The sequence below is a fragment of the Octodon degus genome, unplaced genomic scaffold (assembly GCF_000260255.1).
Source record: "Octodon degus isolate 3935 unplaced genomic scaffold, OctDeg1.0 scaffold00005, whole genome shotgun sequence".
Classification (NCBI taxonomy): Eukaryota; Metazoa; Chordata; class Mammalia; order Rodentia; family Octodontidae; genus Octodon; species Octodon degus.
The window spans coordinates 30,455,331-30,474,407 of record NW_004524581.1 but is presented as its reverse complement, the minus strand read 5'-3'; the positions used below and the strand labels follow the sequence as shown (position 1 = coordinate 30,474,407).

Below are 19,077 nucleotides of genomic sequence, written 5' to 3'. Positions count from 1 at the left end.
ACCCCCACCGCAGAGCAAGAAGGTGCCCCATTGCTGTTTCCTGCAGATGGGGTACCCTGAGCAAGCCTGGGCCCAGCGTCACCCACACCCCGAGGTTCCAGGCCAAGCTTCTGCCTCCATCACCTCAAGAGGAAGCTGAGCCAGAGAGGGAAGTCACCAGGAGGGGTGCCGGATGGAACCCCCACCACCTCCCATGTTAACCTGGAAATCCCCAGCAAGCACCAAGGCCTGCAGCTCTGGGCAAGATCTGCACTGGCCAGGGGTCTCAGGCCCCCCAGCTTGAGCAAGGTGCTGGGGCGAGGCCAACCCCTCTCTCTGCTCAGGCTCAGACACTTACCCAGAGTACACTAAGTGGGGGCACAGCCAGAACACCCCAGGAGCACGTCGGGCTTGCAGAGGGCACAAATGCCAGGCACTGTGTGTGACCCAGCCTCTTGGTCACCCTGCACCAGGTGCCGCCTGGCCCCTCTGTGCCTGCACATCCCATGGGTCCTATGGCTGGCCGGCTAGCCGCTGCCACCAGCTGTGAGGTGGGAAAGGCGGGAAGCGCAGACAGCTGTGTCCTCATTGTGTAGCGGGCTCTGTAATTTCCAGGCAGGGCCGGCCCAGCACCACTCCCTCTCAACCTCCCACCTGCGCACAACTGTCGCCAGCCTGGCATTTGTGGGTGAGGCAGACTTGCATATGGGAGGGGACTGATGGGCACGTGCCAAACCTGTGCCAGGGGCTGGAGGCCACATGGCCACACAGGGGTCCTCGCAGGGCCTAGACCTGAGGAGCCACACCAGCTGGGAGCCACTCTGAGGGGAGAATCAGAGCCAGAGAAGGGGACAGGGATGGAGTAGAAAGCAGAGACCCTCATCTGGACCCTGCTGTCCCTGCCTAGGTCTCCCCATGACCCAGAGCCCCACAGTCCACATGGCCTCTTTCTCTCAACTCCAGCCCCTCTGGCTTGGGTTGTCCTGACCCTTGGCCCCACAGCAGGACCGACAGTGGACGCGGAGCCAGGGTGCAAAACCATGTGTTTATTTTTATTAGAAATGTTCTTGGTATAAAAACGATCATGCGCTACACATTGTCATCAATAACCATCACCAGACACCCAGGCACTGAACTCCGTGTGGTCAGCAGGAGGGGCAGGAGCAGGCGGGCAGGACACACGGCAGACTGGTGGGACAGGCGGCGGGCAGGGGGCATGGGGACACACACACACACATACACACACACGAGGCCACCAAGAGGGTGCGGCACTTGCAACACGCTTGAGATTGGGTTTTGTTTTGGCTTTTTTGTGTTTTGATTTTTTTTTTTTTCTTTTTTCTCTTTTGTGACATGGAAAAGTCAGTGGACTGGCTGACTGGAGAGGCAATGAAGTAGGGCGGACTAGAAAGAAAAGTGCTTGGGGGGGCGCCATGTGGGGTCCCAGGAGAGGTGGGCCGAACAGGGCAGGCAGGGGAGCAGAGGCAGAGCAGAGGGGGCAAGAACCACAGAAGCTGAGAACCCAGACAGAAGGACGTGCAGAGAAAACAGGCAGGACAGAGATGGGAGAACAGAAGGACAGAAATGGAGACGGACGGACAGATGGACGGACACGGTGGCCAGCAGGGCAGACAGATGGGAAGGGTGCAGGGAGAACCAGCGCTGGGACTCCACACCCTGAGCCCTGTGCCCTGCGGCCAGCAGTGGCAACAGTAAGACCAAGCCTCTTGCAGTGCCTGGAGCTGCGGGCGGGCCCCTGGACCACCTCCTGTTGCCCACCTGGCTCGCCCCGGCTCCCAGAAGGGACGGCCAGGGCTCCGTTGTCCTCAGCACCAAGCCACGTCTGTGGGCACCCACAGGCACGCAGGACATCAGCTGGGTCCCCAGGAGTGGCTGTGGACAGTGTACCAACCATGGGGCTGTGGCTGCTCTTCATCCTGCGTGGCTCCGGCGGCCTAGCTAGATGGCATGGTTGGTGTAGGTGACGTAAGTCTGTTTGGTGGCCAGTGCTGGAAGAAAAGAGCAAGGGGACACAGGTGTCAGGGGCTGCCTGCTTCATGCCCTTCTTCCCTGCAGGCATTGCCCTGCATGAGAACCAACCTGCCCCCAGTTACCTGTAACACCCAGCCTGGGCCCCGGAACTCAGCGGCTGACCCCTCAGACCCACATGGCAGCCCCACCCTGCCACCCCCCATTTCTAGGTCTGAGCCTGGTTTCCCACCGTGGTCCCTCCTCCACACCTCAGCCCGGGGCTGGGCTGCTCCCCTTCACTTGTCACCCCACTCCTCTGGGGATGGCTCCCCACCCCCACAGAGCCCCGCAGCCTCCTGACGCCACCACACCCTAAAATATTCCCTTTGTTTGTGCGACAATTATGTAACCGTAAAGGATTATCAAAGGGACAGCTCTCAGAAGTTCAAGCACTTGGATTCTGGAAAAGCTCGTGGGAAGAACACGCATTCAGAATGGCAGCCTGGGGAAGGATGGGGACTTGGGACAAAGGAAACAGTGACGACGAGAGAGGCCTTGTTCAGCTAGAAACTGAGGCGTAGGAGGAGTCAGCCCTAAGAAAACACATGTGCCCAGGTCCCCACAACCCCCGGGTATTGTCCTTTCCACTTCTCGGGGCCACTGTCTCCCCTTGGGCTTGAGATGACTTCCTCTCTGCCCCTGTCATGCTGGCCAATACCCCTCACACTGGCACTGGGTGGCACATCCGGGTATCTCCTGTCTCCTGGCCACAGCCCCTCAGCACTGGTTCCCTACGGGGCCCAGACCCGTGTCCACTCTATAGCCAGGTGATGACACCAGCTCTCTTGAGTGTCTCCTGCCCAGAGTGGCCAAAGACAGGTCACTGCCATTTGACAGATAAGCACCCAGGGCCTTTGCTTTTGTGCTTCTCCGTCAGGTTTGGGGACCTTCTCTACAGCCAGTAATAAGGGTCTACAGGAAAGAAGCCAGATAGAAGAAAATCATTGCTATCCTTTGCCTTGAAGCTGCCCCAACTTACTCTTTCAGGTCCTGTCAGCTCAGAAAAGGGGATGTGCTGGCCACTTAAAGTGGAAATTGGAGATGACATGTGACAGTGTGCAAGTTGTCCCATCTTCTCTGGGCTTGGGATGGTTAGGCAAAGGACTACATTTCCCAGCCTCCCTTGCAGCTAGGTAGGGCCTCATAGGCTGCCATCTTGCTACTAAGACACTGGCAGCACATAACCCCCCCATCCTGTGATTGATGTCCTTCTCCTTGCCCTCTGGAGGGCAGTGGCATCAGCTTTGGGTCTCTGGGGGCTCATGAAGCAGCAGGATGGCAGGAACCTGGCCCCTACCTACCCTCCCATGACACACTCTAGGTCAGAAACAAACATCCCTGGCGTTCTGTTCTAGGACCTTTGAGTCACAACAGCATGACCAGAAGCCAATGAACACAGACAAGATTCCCATGTTCCAGGGGTCCTTCGTGAGCGGAGGGACTTGCTGGGGACAGGATGAACCAAGAGGCAGTGGGGAGCTGCCAGGTCCCCAGCATGGCAAAAACAAACACCAAAGGGAGCTGAGTGGAGGGGTGAGTGGCCTTCTGTGGACGTGAACCCCAGTCTGCAGAAGCGTTCGAGCAGAGAATGGGCAGTCACTGGCTGGACAGTGGCAGGGAAGTTTCCAAGTTCAGGCACCACCTGTACAGACATCATGGGATCATGACATCCAGAAAAAGAATCAGAAAACAGCATGGCACCCCACACGATTTATAAAAAAAAGAAAACCCTCCCACGACCCTCCTGGGTGCCTTGTGACAAGGAGCACAAAAGGACCTTTGGACAGCGTGTAGGACCCAGCCTGGGCTGGGATGCACTTGGCCAAAGCAGGCTGGGAGTTGGGTGGCAAGTGCCTCGGGAGGTGGCGGGCACAGAGCGGCTCCGTCTGGGCCACAGGGAGGCCTCACCCACCCTGCCTTTGCTGCTGAGCCTCGGTTTCCCCGCCTAGGACAGCAGTGCGCGGGTGGCCCTGACTCCTTTCCCGAAGGGCTGCCGACCACCTCCAGTACCCCCACCCCCGTCTAATCCTCCACAGATAGCAAAGAGTGCAGCTGTTCAGCTAATCACCCGCTGGCAGGTCAGGCTGGTGCGACTCAATCCCCAGGGCGCCATCAGCCCCTGAGTGAACTGAGAAAACTGAGTTTGCAACTGTGAAGCCCCTCAGCGCCTCGGCTCCGGTGGGGCAGCAAACCCACTAGCCGCGGGGGAAATGCAGCCCTGAAGCAACATGGGCCCTCGAACCAGGGGAAGGGTGGACACAGTGCAGGACAGGAGGGACAGCTGTCCCTCCCCGCGCCAAACCTCTCCGATAGGCTTGCCTGGACCATCCCATTCAGCCCCAGCTACCCCAGGGCCCTTCAAGAGCCTCAGTGTCGCCCTCTAGAAGACGGAGGCAGTGAGTGCCTGGGGCCTGGACAGCTAGCAGTGAGGCTAAAAGGCAGAGGCGGGCCTGGGCCGGTCCTGCACTGGCGCTAGAGGATCTCAGTGCCTGGCACAGGCCCGGCCAATGCCTGACCCTGGGCGCTGCAGCCCCTTCCTCCACAAGTGGCGTGACAGTCAAGCCCACAGCTCAGCCAGAGGTGGCTGCAAAGGCCCTGAGTCTTCTGCAGCGACACCCTGAAGTACCTCGGGGTCCTCCCTGCCGACACCAGCCCTGCCTGGCTGGTTTTCAGTCACCTGCAGCCCAGATAACCATTAGCTGGTGGCGTGAGGCACGTGCTGACAGTCCCCATTTGTTGCCCATGTCTGCACACCCAATCTGCCTGCCATCGGGCCCCTAAATTATTTATTCTGTTGTTTGTTTAAAGATATGTAGCCTGCCAGTGACAGAGTGAAAAATGTCCCTGCTTTGCAGGAATGACACCTCCCCCCTCCTCCCACACACACACCCTCCATCCAGCCATCCCTGGCATTAATCACTGGCGCCTCTGTGGCCTCTGTTACCAGGCTGAGAGGCAATGGGGGCAAGGGTGCCACTGTCCCTGGCCTCCACCATGGGGCACCAGGCTGTCAGCCTCCCCTCGCAGAAAGCGGGGGCCAGGATGCCACCCATCAGGCCTCACTGTCTGCTCAAGCCTGGGCAGTGTGGGGCCACCAGAGCTGTCTGGGAAGGCTGCACCCTCAGCGGTCCCTCTGGCTCTCAGTGTCCCCTCCAGGTCGCTAAAAATCCACTCCAGAGAGGTGGCTGGGACTAAGGTCAGCAGGCACCGCGTGAGGATGCCCTGCCCCGCTTCTCCATTCAGAGCCCCAAAAGGGACCCGGGGGGGGCAGTGGGCTGAGCAGGGCCAGCAAAAGCCAGAGGTCAGCAGGAGGGGAGGGCAGAGAGGACAAAGGGACTATGAAAAGCCAGCCTGCCATGCCTGCCACAAAGCGTGGGGACCCCAGAGACGAGTCCTGTGAAGTCACAGCAGGACCAAGGACAGCATGGGAGCCTTGGGAATGACAGGCCCCACCGGGGAGGCTCCGGGCTCTCTGCGGTGCCAGAGAAGAGGTCCAGGACCCCTCCAGCGCTCAGCCGTGGGCTCTTTGTGGTGCAGCCCGAATGAACTACTCCTTTCCCACCCATCCACAGAGCAGGAGGAGGAGGAGCATGTAGAAACTCCAGGGAAGGGGCTCTTCCCCCACCTCCCGCGCCAGAGCAGCCCCCAGGACTTTCAGGAGGGTAAGAGGCAGTGGGCCGCGGTGGTGGGTGGGTGTGGCCAGACTCCCGTCCCTCCCATGGAGCAGCAGGCCGGGAGGCCCCACCAGCAGATGTGAGGAGGGGGAGGGCAGCAAGTGGGGGCGGGCATGTGGTGGCCAGGATCAGCTGGCCGGGCCAAGAGCTGGCGCTGTGGCCGGGAGAGCTCCTCGCCTTTTCTGGTCTTTATTTGCTTTGCACACAGGACAAAAGTCCCGCCTTCGGGCTGCTGGAGGGCAGAAGCTGGCAGGCCACAGCAAGGGCAGCAGAACAGGGACCACGGCTGCCCAACACAGAGCAGGGCCCTTTCCCGCCCCGCCTGGACCCTGGGCCCACCCCAGGTGTGTCCCCGCCTTCCCACCAGAACGCTAGCCTGCAAGCTGAGTTTACCACTGAAACCTGTCATTTTGAGTGCACGCAAACTGTAGAGGGCACAGGCTGACCCTCCCCGCTGAGGCCTCTGACCACACCCTGAGGACACATTGTCCCACGGCCTACCCCACCCCTGACTCACCTGTCCGTGGCCCATGTCCTGGGTCCCCATCTCTCCAGGCCCTGCTAAGGGGCTGCTAGGCAAAGTCACGCTGCGTTTTATAGCAGCTCTGGCTCCAGGCCCCTCCCAGGGTCCCCTAGGAAAGGGCCGGGCAAGGGTTCTCAGAGTCAAGCCCCCCTCCCTGAGGAACTGGATTGGTGGCCACAGGTGGCTGCCAGGCCAGGCCAGGAAATCTGGGTCTCACAGTCCTGAGTGAGCTGGGCGCTCCCAAGTCCTCCTTTGTGTGCAGGCTGGATTCCACCTCCCACAGGGGCGGAGCCTTTGGAGGGCGTGGTCGTGGGGGCGTGGCCGTGGGGGCGTGGCCCTTGGGTGAGGGTGGGTTGTCTTAGGGAGGCGTGGCTTTGCACTCACCTGGGGCCTCCAGGTTCTCACACAGCTCAGACTTGGCCTCTCCATTGGGCCGGAAGTTGCCCTTCTGGGTGAACTTGTTGGACATGGTGGCAGCGGTGACAACGGCTTTGAGGCTGCGCTTGCGCTTGGGCACGTTCTGCTCCGGGTGGAAGAGGATGATGTAGACCTTGGGCATGTAGAGCATTCCCAGGGACACCGAGGCGCTCAGACTCACCGAGACAGTCAGCGTCGTCGTCTGGATGTACAGCTGTGGGGGTGGGGGTGGCATCAGGGCCACCTGCACTGGCCTGGAGGGCCAGACCCTGTCCGGCGCCCACCCTGAGACAGCCCTGTCCTGTCCTGTGCTCTCGCTGATGGCAGACGGGGGCCGTGGTGTGGATCTGGACTTGAGACCAGACCCTCGGACTCACGTCCTTGTGCCTCAGTTTCCTCGTGTCTAACACGGGCATGGACACTGATCAGCTCACTGCTAAGCATGGCGACTGCTGCCCATGCGTGGCAGTGTCATGCACGTGCTTGGCAGTGCTGCCTCCTCCCTGGGGGCCACAGCCAACCTCAGGAGAGCCCCCAACACAAGCTGAGGGCGAGATGAGCCCTGAAATGACTCCCAGCAGAGGTGCCACAGCCCTCGGATCAGCCCCTTATTCAGAACGGTCCACACACTGCCCCCTGTGCAAAGTGGGCAGGCCCTTAGCACGGCCCCGGCACGCAGCAGCAATCCCGCGATGGCAGCACAGGCAAGCCCATTTCATGCTCGCTCTCCAACACTAACAGTGACAGATGTTTAGCAAGATGAAAGCCCATTAATCTGGGTGTCGGATAATCCATTCTTCAATAGCGGGGCTTCCCGGCAGGGCCCAGCGATTCCCACCCCTCCACCTGGGATTCCCAGCCTGTCTCCCCCAACTGTGCACGTCCCCCAGGCCTCAGCTGCCCCCTAGTCCCCTTGGCTAAGGTGGAGCCAAGGGACATCCAAGCTGCACCTGCAGGTCTGGGCAGGGAGGCGGCAGGAAGCATCTGGCCCTGGAATCCGTGGGGCTGGGCCTAAGCTCCTCCCCTGGGGCCATCATGCCCCCTCCTCCTGGAAGCCCTGTCCCCCCACTCCCACCCCGTGTGGGACACAGGTGCGGACTTGCTTCCTGAGGTCATAGGGGTGTTTTGAAGGTGACTAGATCATGGGGTGCGCTGCTCATCCATGGACTCATTGGGGAGCTCAGAGCTGAGTGCTGTTAGGAGGCCTGGCCTGTTTGCACGTGGTCACAGGGGGTGCGACCTGAAGGGGCATGTGCCTGGGCTCCGGGCCTGCCCGCTCTCTGTTCCTTGGCTGCCGTAAGCTGAACAATTTTCTCCCATCAGGCCCTGGCCCTTCTACCATGCTTTCTGCCTTAGGTGCAGCCAGCCATGGACTGAGCCTGCTGCCCTCTTTTAAATTATGGGGGCCAAGGATTCTGTTCCAGGAACAGGACAGTACTTAATGCGCACCCTCATTTCCAAACCATGAGGTCCCCTAGCACAGACAGCCAAGCAGTGCCTGGAAAGCCATCAACAGGATTAGTAACACACAATCTTGGGTATGTCCAGGAGGGTCATGAAGGCATGAGCTTGGGGTCTGTGTTGTCCTTTGCCCTTTCCCCTTTGGCCTCTTCCTCCACCCCGATTCCTGGCCACCACCAGCTAGGCAGCTATGCTCCACCACACCCTCCCTGCATGACGCTCCTGCCTTGGAGCCAGCTTACCATGGACCGAACCTTATGAACCATGAGCTAAATTAAAGCTCTTGTCGGTTGAACTGTGAGTCTCAAGTGTCGTGCCTTAGGGACAAGAACTAATGCACCTATGTTACACCCTGTACCTCCACCCTGTTAATGGAGATGTGCAGCTGAGCTTGTACAGACTTGGTGACACCAGAGATCAGACCCCCTTCAGGACAGGAGTCTGGCAGTGGATGCTGACTGCCCTGCATTAGAGGCCAGGGGCCTGGGTTCCAAGGCCAGTCTACCCTGGCCCACACTGAGATGCAGGGCAAACATGCTCCCCTCTGGACAGCAGGGACCCTCACCATTAATGCAAGCAGAATCTGCTTCATGGAGCCTGTGCTAAGAAAGGGCACATTTGGTTCAATGCCCAGCTGCCACTGTCTTGAGCTCTACGTGACATCAGGACAGGGCCCTTATTTTGCACCAGGCCCTAAAGACAATGGTGCCCACCCAGGGCACAGACACTGCCACAGCCAGGGACCCTCCCTGCAAACAGAGCACTGAGGGAGCATGAACAGATCAAACTGGAGCCCTCTGTGGCCAGTCCACGGCAGCCCTCCCTCCCAGCACGCCCCCAAGGAGCTCCACCAGCCACACCCAGGCTGTGAGGTGGCCCTTGCAGGCCGAGGTGGAGCTTCCCATCCCCCCCCATGCCTCTCTTTGCCGCAAGGTCTACAGAACCCATCAGTCCCTGGAGCCTGCTTGGCTCCAGCATGGTTTCTGGGTGCCCTGTGCTACGAGGCGACAGCAGGTGAACCTTTCTCAGAGAAGTGTGGCACTCTAGGATCTGACAGGCACCTAGGGAGAGCAGGCCCAGAGGATCTTCTGGTTTTTCTGGAGATAGGATGTCACCATGTAGCCCAAGCTGGCCTTGAACTTACGGTGCTGCCCATGTCCTGAACTCCCATCAGTCCTCCTGTCTCAGCCTCTCAAATGCGTAGACCAGGAGGGCCTTACAGGCAGCAGAGACAGGGCCTCAGGATGTGACCTCTCCTTTTCTTCTATCACCCATCTCCAGCATGTACCTGGCCTTCGACTACTCCTGCCCCAGGTGACCAGGCTATGCCACTCCACCCTCTGCAGGGGAGACTGCACCAGGCCTGGGTCCCCAAGTGAAAGAGCTGGCAGAGCCCTGCTACAGTCAGAGGAGGGGGCTGAGCCTGTGGGCCGGTGAGCCATGAGCTTCTCGCTGTCCTGCTAGGCTGTGGGCACAAGATGTCAGGGGTCTGAGGGCAAGGACTGAGGACCCAGCTGTCCCCAACAGGGACCGAGACCTCAGAATCTACAAATCATACAGATGAACATCATCACAGCCAGCCAGCCTCCACACCCCGTCCTGCCCACCTGGCTTCCCAGGAGCCCCAGGCAGTGGAGGGAGCGGCGCAGGCCCGTTCAGGGTCATGCTACACACTGCTGCTGAGCCCTGGAAGCCACCTGCCTGCTCACAGGCAGGCACAGACAGCGTGTCCACACCCATGTGCCACGTGGAGGCAGGGCATGGCCGAGTGTGTGCAAGTGCACACATGCACACCTGTGTATCCCTGCATACCTGCACGTACACACACCTGAACTCAGGCTGCATGCCCCTGCCTGGTGCACACACACCTTTCACACAGTCGGGGCACACACAATGTACACACAGTGCCATCCAAACACAGCCACACACAGCCACTGTCTATGCTCACAACTAGGCACCTGGGTGCAAATTTACACATACAGTCTGCTCACACACAGCTTCCCAAGGCACACACCAGTCCATCCACTCCCGAATGCCCCTGCATCACAGGGCACACTCGTATATGTGCACTCACATCTGTGCACACACACTTCCATGGCCTGCCCCCCTTCTGACAACAGCCCTGCCCGCTTCACACACACACAAACACGTACGCACGCGCAGACACACGCACACGCACATATGCACAGTCATAGCTACTCCTTGCATTTGAGGTTCACTTTGACACAATCCAGCTCAGATGTGACCTGAGCCACTCAGAAACCTAGTATTTGGGCCAACATATTAGGAGGTCCACAGGGGCGGGGCGGGGCAGGGCCCATGTCCCACACACCAGGGGCAGCCCTGGGTGCCACGGCCACACATCCACGAGCCAGCTGCTGAACGCAAGGCACATCTCTGTCCTCTCAGGACTATGGAGGGGTCACTCTGGGCTCCTTGGTAGCCAGTGCTGAGGAAGCCTCCTAGAGACACCTGAGTGGCAGGTGAGTGCCCTGGGGCACAGGGAGGGTGGGGCACTGACCCCATCCACAGGTGGAGGATCTGACATCCTGGGCCCACTGGAGCCCATCATGAGGGGTGCTGGTGGGTAGAGGGAGGAGCTTGGCTCTACACTGTGGCCTCCCACCTGCAGACCCGGATGACCTCAGGAGATACTTCATGGGACCACCTGGCACTGCCAGTGGGACAACTCCTATTCCACAGACCCAACTTCTATGCCCACAGTTCAGCCCAGCACCCATTACAATGCCAGAAGGCAAGCAGGGCACAGAGCAAAGCCCCAACCACAGGTGGGGAAACTGAGGCCAGAGAGGCCAGCTGCCTCTTCCAGATCCCAGGCAGACACAGCCCACAAGGGGCCTGCTTCATGACTCCCCAAACCTCCGAGGCAGCCCCAGCCCCTGGTACCCAGGCAGTGCCCAGGCTGGGATGTGGGCAGGGCGCACCACCCCCCCCCCCCCGCGCACACCCACAGTGTGCAGACCCTCAGGCCAGACAAACAGGCTGCAATTCCAGCCCAGGCTTCCGAGCCCCAGGGCAGCAGGGGCCTGGGGAGAGAGGGAGCCCCTCCATTTCACACCACAGAGACTCACAGGCTCCTGGGAGGGGCGGATAGTGTAGCAGAAGAAGAGGAGCAGACCCAAAGGCGTGGGGGGGGGGATATATTCCTAGAGAGGGTGGGGTGAGAGCATGCAGCAGCCTTGGATAAGAGAGGAAGGGGCGAGGGTCCAAGAGAAAAGGGAAGGAGGGGGAGGGGCAGGCAAGAGCAGGGAGAAGAAAACAGGAGGCAGGGGAAAGGGAAGAAGGAGAGGAGGGGATGAGGAAGGAGAAAGATGAGGCCCGCGGTGGGAAAAGGCAGAGTGGCTGGGCTCCAGACAGAGGGAAAAGGGAAGGGAAATCCAGGACCCCGGAAAAGGCTTGAGACCGGAAGTAAAAAGACAGCCAGGATCGGAAGGCGGGGTTCTGGGTGAGGCAGCCAGCCTGGAGGCGGATGCCCTGCCTGCCCTCGGCCCCATCCTGTCCCACCCCTGCCCCGCTCTCACCTTGTCAGCCGACTGCGAAGTGCCAAAGAAGATGGGGATGAAGGCGAGCCACACGATGCAGGTGGTGTACATGGTGAAGCCGATGGGCTTGGCCTCATTGAAGGTCTCGGGCACCCCGCGCGTCTTGATGGCGTACACCGTGCAGGTGACCATGAGCAGCATGCTGTAGCCCAGCAGGCAGATGAGCGACAGGTCCGAGATGTCGCACTTGAGCACGCCCCTGGCGAAGCGCGGGTCGAGCGTCCGCTGGTCCTGGAAGTCCACTACGGAGTGGGACGGGTCCACCACGAACCACACACAAATGCCCAGCAGCTGCAGCGAGGTGAGGCTGAAGGTGATGGCCAGCTGAGAGGCGGGGCTGATGAAGCGCGGGGCACTCACGGACCGCTTGCCCTGCTCGAAGATGCGGTAGATGCGGTTGGTCTTGGTGAGCAGGGCTGCGTAGCTGATGCTCATGCCAAGCCCCAGGAAGATCCGCCGCAAGGAGCAGGTCCCCAGGTCCGGCTCCGCGATCATGAGGAAGGTGGTGGCGTAGCACAGGAAGATGCCGGCCAGCAGCACGTAGCTCAGCTCGCGGCCCGAGGCCTTGACGATGGGCGTGTCGTTGTAGCGCACAAAAGTGACCACCACAAACAGCGTGGCCGCGATGCCCACCACAGCCAGGAAGAGGGGCAGCACTGCCCAGGGCGAGTCCCACTCGAGCTTGATGATGGGGATGGGCCGGCAGCCCGTGCGGTTCTCTGTGGGCCGCATGTCGTACGGACACGTCTTGCAGGTGTAGCGGTCCACCTGGTACTGGTAGCCGGTGCAGGGCTCACAGTGCCAACAGCAGGGCATGCCCTTCACTGTCTTCTTCCGCTCGCCTGGCTGGCAGGGCAGGCTGCAGATGGAGCGGGGCAGTTGCTGCCCACTGCCCGGCCAGTGCATCCGCTCTATCTGGCAACAACAGCAGCACAGAGCCGCTCAGAACCCACAGCCCGAGTGCCAGAGGTGGGGGAGGGGTGTCCCTGGGGGCGCCCTACCCCCTGCCCCAGAGCCAGCCAAAAGTCCGGCCACCTGGACTCCCACTGGGCTACTGAACCTGACAGCTGGATTTCAGCAAGCTCGCTCTGTGTGGCTCAGATTCTACCAAAACCCTCAAGACTCACAAGGAAGCTGAGCCCAGAGAGCAGCAGTCACACAGAGGCAGCCGGGGGTCACGGAGCAGCGTGGCTGCGGGGTCCAGATGCCGCCCCTGAAGTCTCGCCACCCACAGTGTCCCAAGCACCCAGCAGCAGGGCTTGCTGGAAGCATGTGTTGTGGCCACCTTGGCACCGCAGTCCTGGCATCAACAGCCCCTCCCTGCACACGCGTGCACCCCAGGCAGGGATGCGCTGCCCTGTGGCTCCGCCTGCGGAGGCTGCCAAGGCAGTTGGCAGAACAGCAAGCAGACTGCACCAGAGGACACTCCCATGTGCCCAGGGGCTAGCAACCCGCCCTGAAGATACAATCACTGGGAGCTGAGGAGACACGGGTGCTGTCACACCCCAACCAATGGGCTGCGTTATTCTGGAACACAAGGCAGCGGCCCCTCGCTCGGTGCCTGCTCCAGGCAGAGCAGCCTGCAGGAAGAGCTCACTCTAGGAGCAGCACCCCCACTGGACGGGCACACAATGCCAGGAACTCCGGAGAAATGCCAGCTGCCAGGCCAGGATCTAGGCAGAGCTTCTGAGCTAAGGAGGGGTAGGGCCAGGGAGAGGATCCAAAGAGGTGCTCACAGCGAGGGGAAGAGGAGGCCTCCACAGAGTGCTGCCCAGCGACTCGGGGCACTGCCGGAGGTGCCACCCCAAGATCCAGGGCGCAGCATCCTTCGGGAATGACCCAGAAGTCCCTGTGTGCTGTGCCCATGGGGCCCAGGGAGGGTTTCCCAAGACAAGGAGGACAGCAGCAGGAGACTGGTTCCAGGGTCAAGGCAAAGAGGCCGGCCATGCCCTAGGCTCTGGTATGCCCCTCGGCAACCAAATGCCTTGACCTCCAGGCCTGTTTCCACCATCTGATCCATCTATAGCAGGCCTGAAGCCACCTTGCCTGGGTTCCTGAGGGCGACTCTTCCAGGAATCAGGGAGGGAAGGCTATGTTTGTGTTTCACCAGGATGGCAGCTCTGGGAGGGCAAAGCCTTCACATTTATTCCCCCGTGATCCTGCACTCCCCACCCCACAGGGGCCCAGGGAACTTCCAGGACATCAAAGAGGACAACCAAGGCCAGGAAATGGCACAGACACCAGTGACAAGCAGCCCTTCAGCCTCCCACCCAGGAGAAAGACAGTAGCTGCTCCTGCCCCTCAGCTCCACCGGGCACACACAGTGGGCTCTGCCAGGGTGGGCCATGGAGATGGGTGTTGGGGTGGGACACCCCTGCACACCCAGCCCTGCCTTCAGCTCCCACATCTGGGGAATGGGCACAAGGACAGCACCTGCCTCGTAGGCTGGACACTCATAGTACACTGGGGGACTGGATCAGAACCAGAGCTGGTGCACAGCATGGCTCAGAAGGGATTCGAAGCTGCAGCTGCTGGGAATCCGAGTCCATGTCGCATGCGCTGGCCCCTGCACCCACAGGAGCAGCCTGCCCTTACTATTCTGGCATTGACCCTCCTTGCCAATCATGCCCACCCTCTCTGGAGCCTCACCAAGAAGGGGCCCTGAGGCCTCAGGAGAGTCCCTGTGTCCCCAGGGCTGGGTTCCCTAAAATATTTCCACTGGCCCAGAAGCCTGTGGGGCTACAGGGGGTCTCGGTGAGGAAGAGGCTATCACAGGAGACAGCAGGGCACAATGCCACTCTCCGGGATCCCAGAAGTTCCTGGGGTCACAGCTCCCCCCTCACCCCAGTATGGTGGGGACTGTTCATGAGTGTTTCTCCTAAGAAATGACTTCAGGGCTTTCTCCCAAAAGCACACCGAAGGGGATACCCAGGGAGGGCCAAAAGGCCCTGAGATGTTCTATGAGTTGGGGCTGTGGGGCTCAGGGGTGGGGACTGGAATAGCTGCCCAGTATGGTCAGTGCAGAGCCCAAATCAGCCCGGGCTCTCTGCCTTGAGACCCATGCTGCGCAGCCCCTCTCTGCCCCTCCCACATCCCGCAGCCTCTGGACCTCTTCCTGGGGCATGACTCATCTATCCAGAGCAACCACTCTGTGGGTGCCCCAGGACAACCAATGCAACAGGAGAAGGCAGGGCCAGAATGGGCAGCAGAACCCTGGCTGCCCTGTTTTTCCCTTTTTGGGGGGGCCTCAGACACCTGAGGTCTAGGGGGGCGCAGGAAGGCCAGTCCCTACTCAGGAGCTGTGGTCCCAGGGTTGAGGTCATTCAGGCCGGAGCTACTCCCCACGCCCTGCCGCCCACCCTGCTTACTCGGAGGTGCAGGTGGTCAGTCCAGGAGCCGATGACCTTGTACTCGGCTGAGGCATTGCGCAGCTGGTACTGGTAGATGTCATAGCGCCCGGGCGCATCTCCGTTCTCATTGAAGATCACCGGATTCCCTGCAATGCCTGTGGAGGTGGGGCCTCCGCTAGACCTCTAGCAAGAGGCAGGGAGGATGACGGGCTGGGGCAGAGAGAGCTCTGAGGAGGTCTGGGGGACCTCTCAGGGGCCTCCGTGCTCAGAAGAAGGTGAAAAGTCCCCCACTCCCTCCCTGCAGGACTCTGTCCCCTGGCTGCAGGGCCCAAACCACGCCCCCACCTGAGAAGTTGACGTTTCGGATGTACTTAAGCAGCTGGGTGCCATCCACAGGGTCCATGCGGGGACAGAGCCCCACGCGGCCAGGACACAGGTCACGGTGCATGGCGTGGAGCGCGTGGCCCATGGCGTACACAGCGTCAATCACAAACTGCACCTTGCCCTCCTGCTCGTATGCGGAGTCCTGCCCGATGCGCTCCCGGTCTGCAAGCAAACACCCAGCTGAGGGCCTGTGGCCTCTCCACCCTCACAGTGGTGCCCTAGCTGCCAAAGCTGACCCTGAGCCCAGGGGAGCAAAGGGTGCCCGGTTGGTGCACACCCAGACCAGTCCCTGCTCTGCCACCCCAGGGATTGGTCCTGAGGCGTTGCCTGGGTGAAGACAGCCTGAAAGACTTCCTGGAGGAGGCAGTGGCTTCAACCCCAATTCTTTCTGGATATTAACTCTGAATTCTCCCAGTGGTGCTCTGAAGTGAACAGTCACCCCCATTAGAGGTGGGGAAACTGAGGCATGGCTGGGCATGGAACATTGCGGAGCCATACAGAGCAGGTCTGAATGCGGGACTCTGGTTCTAGGCTTGTGCCCTGTGCTGGAGAAAGTAGAGAGTGGCTAGGGACCCCCAAAGTGAGACAAGAGGAAGGGAAAAGTCAGACAGAGCTCGAGGGAAGCCCACCACCCTCCCAAGTCCATGGCCCTGCACACGGCATGACCCAGCCCCCTTCTCAAGGATAGGACCATGTTGTGGCTGCTCAAAGCCCCGTCCTAGCCCACTCTGCCTGCTGGAGGGGACCAGCTACGCAGGCCTGCAGGCAGCCTGGGGTGCTGCACCCGACAGGCTGGGCTGGGTCACACTTGGCCCCAAGTCCCTGGAGCCTCAGAGGCAGAGCCAGGTGTGGGGTCACACTGTAGCTGCCCCGCACCCAGCAGGAAGGACAGCAGCCATCTGTCACCCCTCAGCCAGCCTGGACATTCAGTTGACCCTGCTGCCCAGGAGCCCATAGTCTGGCCCAGGTTGGACAGCCACAGACTGCCGAGTGGACACTGAGAATCACAGCATCGCCGTGGTAGGGATAGCAGCGATGCCAGGGCCACCGCGCTCGCCTGCTCCAGCTGCCCCTCTGTGGATGAGAAGCTAAGTCTGGGGGCCTAGAGAGGGATGTTCCAGGTCACTCAACTGGGAAACCGGGCCTGTTGGTGGCCGGATGAGCACCCCAGCTCCTCGGAGCCCCTCCTCCCTGCCCGCCTGCACTAGCCCAGGGCCTCATCTGTGCTGAAGCGGTTAGCTTTGCTAACAGGCAGTAAGATTTCTAGGTCAAGACATGGGTGGGATGAACAGGAGACAGATTCCCAGCTTCACCATGTGCCTGCTCACCCAGACCTCTGATCACAGGGCTCTGAGAGGCAGAAAAGAAAGAACAGGTCCACCGCTGTCCCAGAGGGCAGCGGAGGGGGCTGGTGCTGGGGCCAACCCAGGCCCCCCCCTGGGGCAGAGGAACAGCGCCTGGCTGGACTCCTTGCAGCCTCCTCACGCCTGCCTGGATCTGGATGGGGAATGAATTATTAAGCAGGGAGAGAGTGGCAGGCTGCGGCCACTTTGGAGCGGAGGCCAAGGACGCCAAGACAGACACTCAGAGGTGCAGCTCGCCTCTCCCGGCAGGGGGACCCTCCTCCAGGGTCCAGCCGAAGCATCTGTTTCTGAGCTACTGAGGTCACCAAGCCACCACTGAGCCTAACTCATCAGGGACATCAACAGGGATGCTCAGCACAGCCTGGGTGGCACCCAGGCCCAGGCCCCAAGCCCTGGGCCCCTGGAGATGCAACACCCACAGGTCAAAGTCCCATCAGCCCAGCCCCTGAGCTGCTGGGCCCGGCCCTGCTTGCAAATGCCTGGCCAGACCTGAGGCAGGACACCCTGCCGTTTGTGGTTCTGCAGGAGACACTGGCGGGGGAGGGAGGGGGCTCAGGGGACAGCAGGGACCCCACCGCTCAGGGGGAAGCAGACACGTACATCTGAGAGCTACTGGAGAAGATAAATTCCAGACACATGGCTGCAGTGACAGCAGCAACAGTTTGAAGATGTCCTAATTGTGTCCTGGGGCACAGCAAGGCACAGATGGGTTTGGCTTTGCCACGGGTGACAGCCAACCGGGACCCATGGGGAGGATTTTCTCCGTCAAACCCAGGAGCTGTGGTTACTACGGTGACTGCAGCCTTTGTCTGCAGGTTGTAAATTGTAATTGAAATGCGTTTTCAAGGTTGAAATAATCAGAGTCCTCCTTGTCTCCCCCTCACCTCCAAGCCGCCCACCTCCTCCGCCCGCCAGCCCAGCCGGGATCCCAAGCCCCATTCTCCTGCGCAAACTGCAACGCGCTTCCGAAGTAGCCCCCTGCAGGGAAATGAGGTCCACCACACAGACAATGACGCGCATCTGCAGGGGCAAATCTGCACTCCTGAGGATGTGTGCACATCTGCACACACACGTGTCACACACAGCGTGCACACAGTCACACAGTTCACACAAACCCGGCATTCAGTCTCCCCGTCCTGGGCCGGGCAGTCCCAGCAGTGCTCCATGTGAGCACAGCACGCAGGTGTCCTGTTCAGGAGGGAACACAGACTAAAGGAAGGGGGGTTGGGGCAAGGGAGCTGAGACGGGGCTCCCATGGGGCTCCTGAGATTGTGCAGGGGACATCTCTGAGCTGCCCCCCACCCAAGGTCCCTTGTCCTCAGGCTGAGGGATTTGCAAAGTTCACTAAGCCCACTGGCAGAGTGGTGACTGCCAAGGGGCACTGTCAGGGGAGTCCAGCCATGTCCACATGCATGCATGTGATCCAGCACAGGTCCATGTACACACCACACGTCTCCACATATAAACCCAAGTCTCCACACAACCCTGCACATACACTCCACCAGTTTCCACCCCTGAGCAAACCGCAAGGAGTGCATCCAGGGGGCCCAGGACCTCAGAAGAGCTGTCCAGAGCAGTCAAGATCCTGCCATGCAGACTAGAACAAGTCTCCTGCCCCCTCAGTGCCCTCAGGTGTGATTCAGGTGAAGACGTGGACCTGGACTTGAGGGGCCACCCAGGGACTGAGTGACACAGACCTGACCCGCCCAGGGCCACACCCTAGTTAGCCCACACTGTGGCCTTGGTGCTCCTCTCTCTGACACACTTGGGGCTCTCTGGAGGCCGTTCCAGTCCTGCCTCATATTCCCAGGTGTCCAGCCAGGGCCCTGAGTCCCTTTCTTGCTCCAGGCCCATACCAGTTTCTACCAGTTCCTCCCCTGTGCTCAGCACCCCCATGTCACGTGCTTTCCAATCTTGAGGTCTCTAGGCAACTCGGCATTGTCTTCTGCACCCCCAGCTCTGTTCCCACAAAACTCAGCCTCCGCTCCACACCAACTCCTTCTGGTTCCTGGGGACACTGCACTGTGGTGTTTTGGGGGACAGTTGGAGCTGACAGGGCCACCATTTCAGAGATGAAGCCACTCACCCAGTGTGAGCTAGGCACTCGACTCCATCTCTGGTGTTTTCACCAAGCCCAAGATCTCCATGGGGTACAGTGAGACACCTCGACCTTGAGCAAGCTCCCTTGGAACAATTCCTGCCGACCCCAGAGGGCAACACCAGCTGCAGAAACTGAAGTCCCAGCTCCCACATGACTTCCCGCGGCACATGACCACAGGCGCTGACAAGTGGTGACTTTGCAGTTGGCAGAGGTCACTTCTGGATGTCATC

At 60.4% G+C, this 19,077-nt stretch overlaps 1 protein-coding gene across 2 annotated transcripts in view; it reads right to left on the bottom strand.

Moving 5' to 3' along the window:
- Positions 1-1,050: 1,050 nt before the first annotated feature.
- The window catches only part of Grm4 (glutamate metabotropic receptor 4), a 79,086-nt gene continuing 61,059 nt past the window's right edge, over positions 1,051-19,077 (bottom strand). The window contains exons 7-11 of one of the 2 annotated variants that reach the window (XM_004624227.2): positions 15,344-15,544; positions 15,017-15,153; positions 11,628-12,563; positions 6,592-6,838; positions 1,051-1,988 (exon numbers count right to left, since the gene is read on the bottom strand). In XM_004624227.2, coding sequence (XP_004624284.1) covers positions 1,939-1,988; positions 6,592-6,838; positions 11,628-12,563; positions 15,017-15,153; positions 15,344-15,544 — 1,571 coding nt within the window. In that variant the 3' untranslated portion in view covers positions 1,051-1,938. The remainder of the gene's footprint in view (positions 1,989-6,591; positions 6,839-11,627; positions 12,564-15,016; positions 15,154-15,343; positions 15,545-19,077) is intronic. The other variant, XM_023720848.1, reaches the window with a different exon arrangement.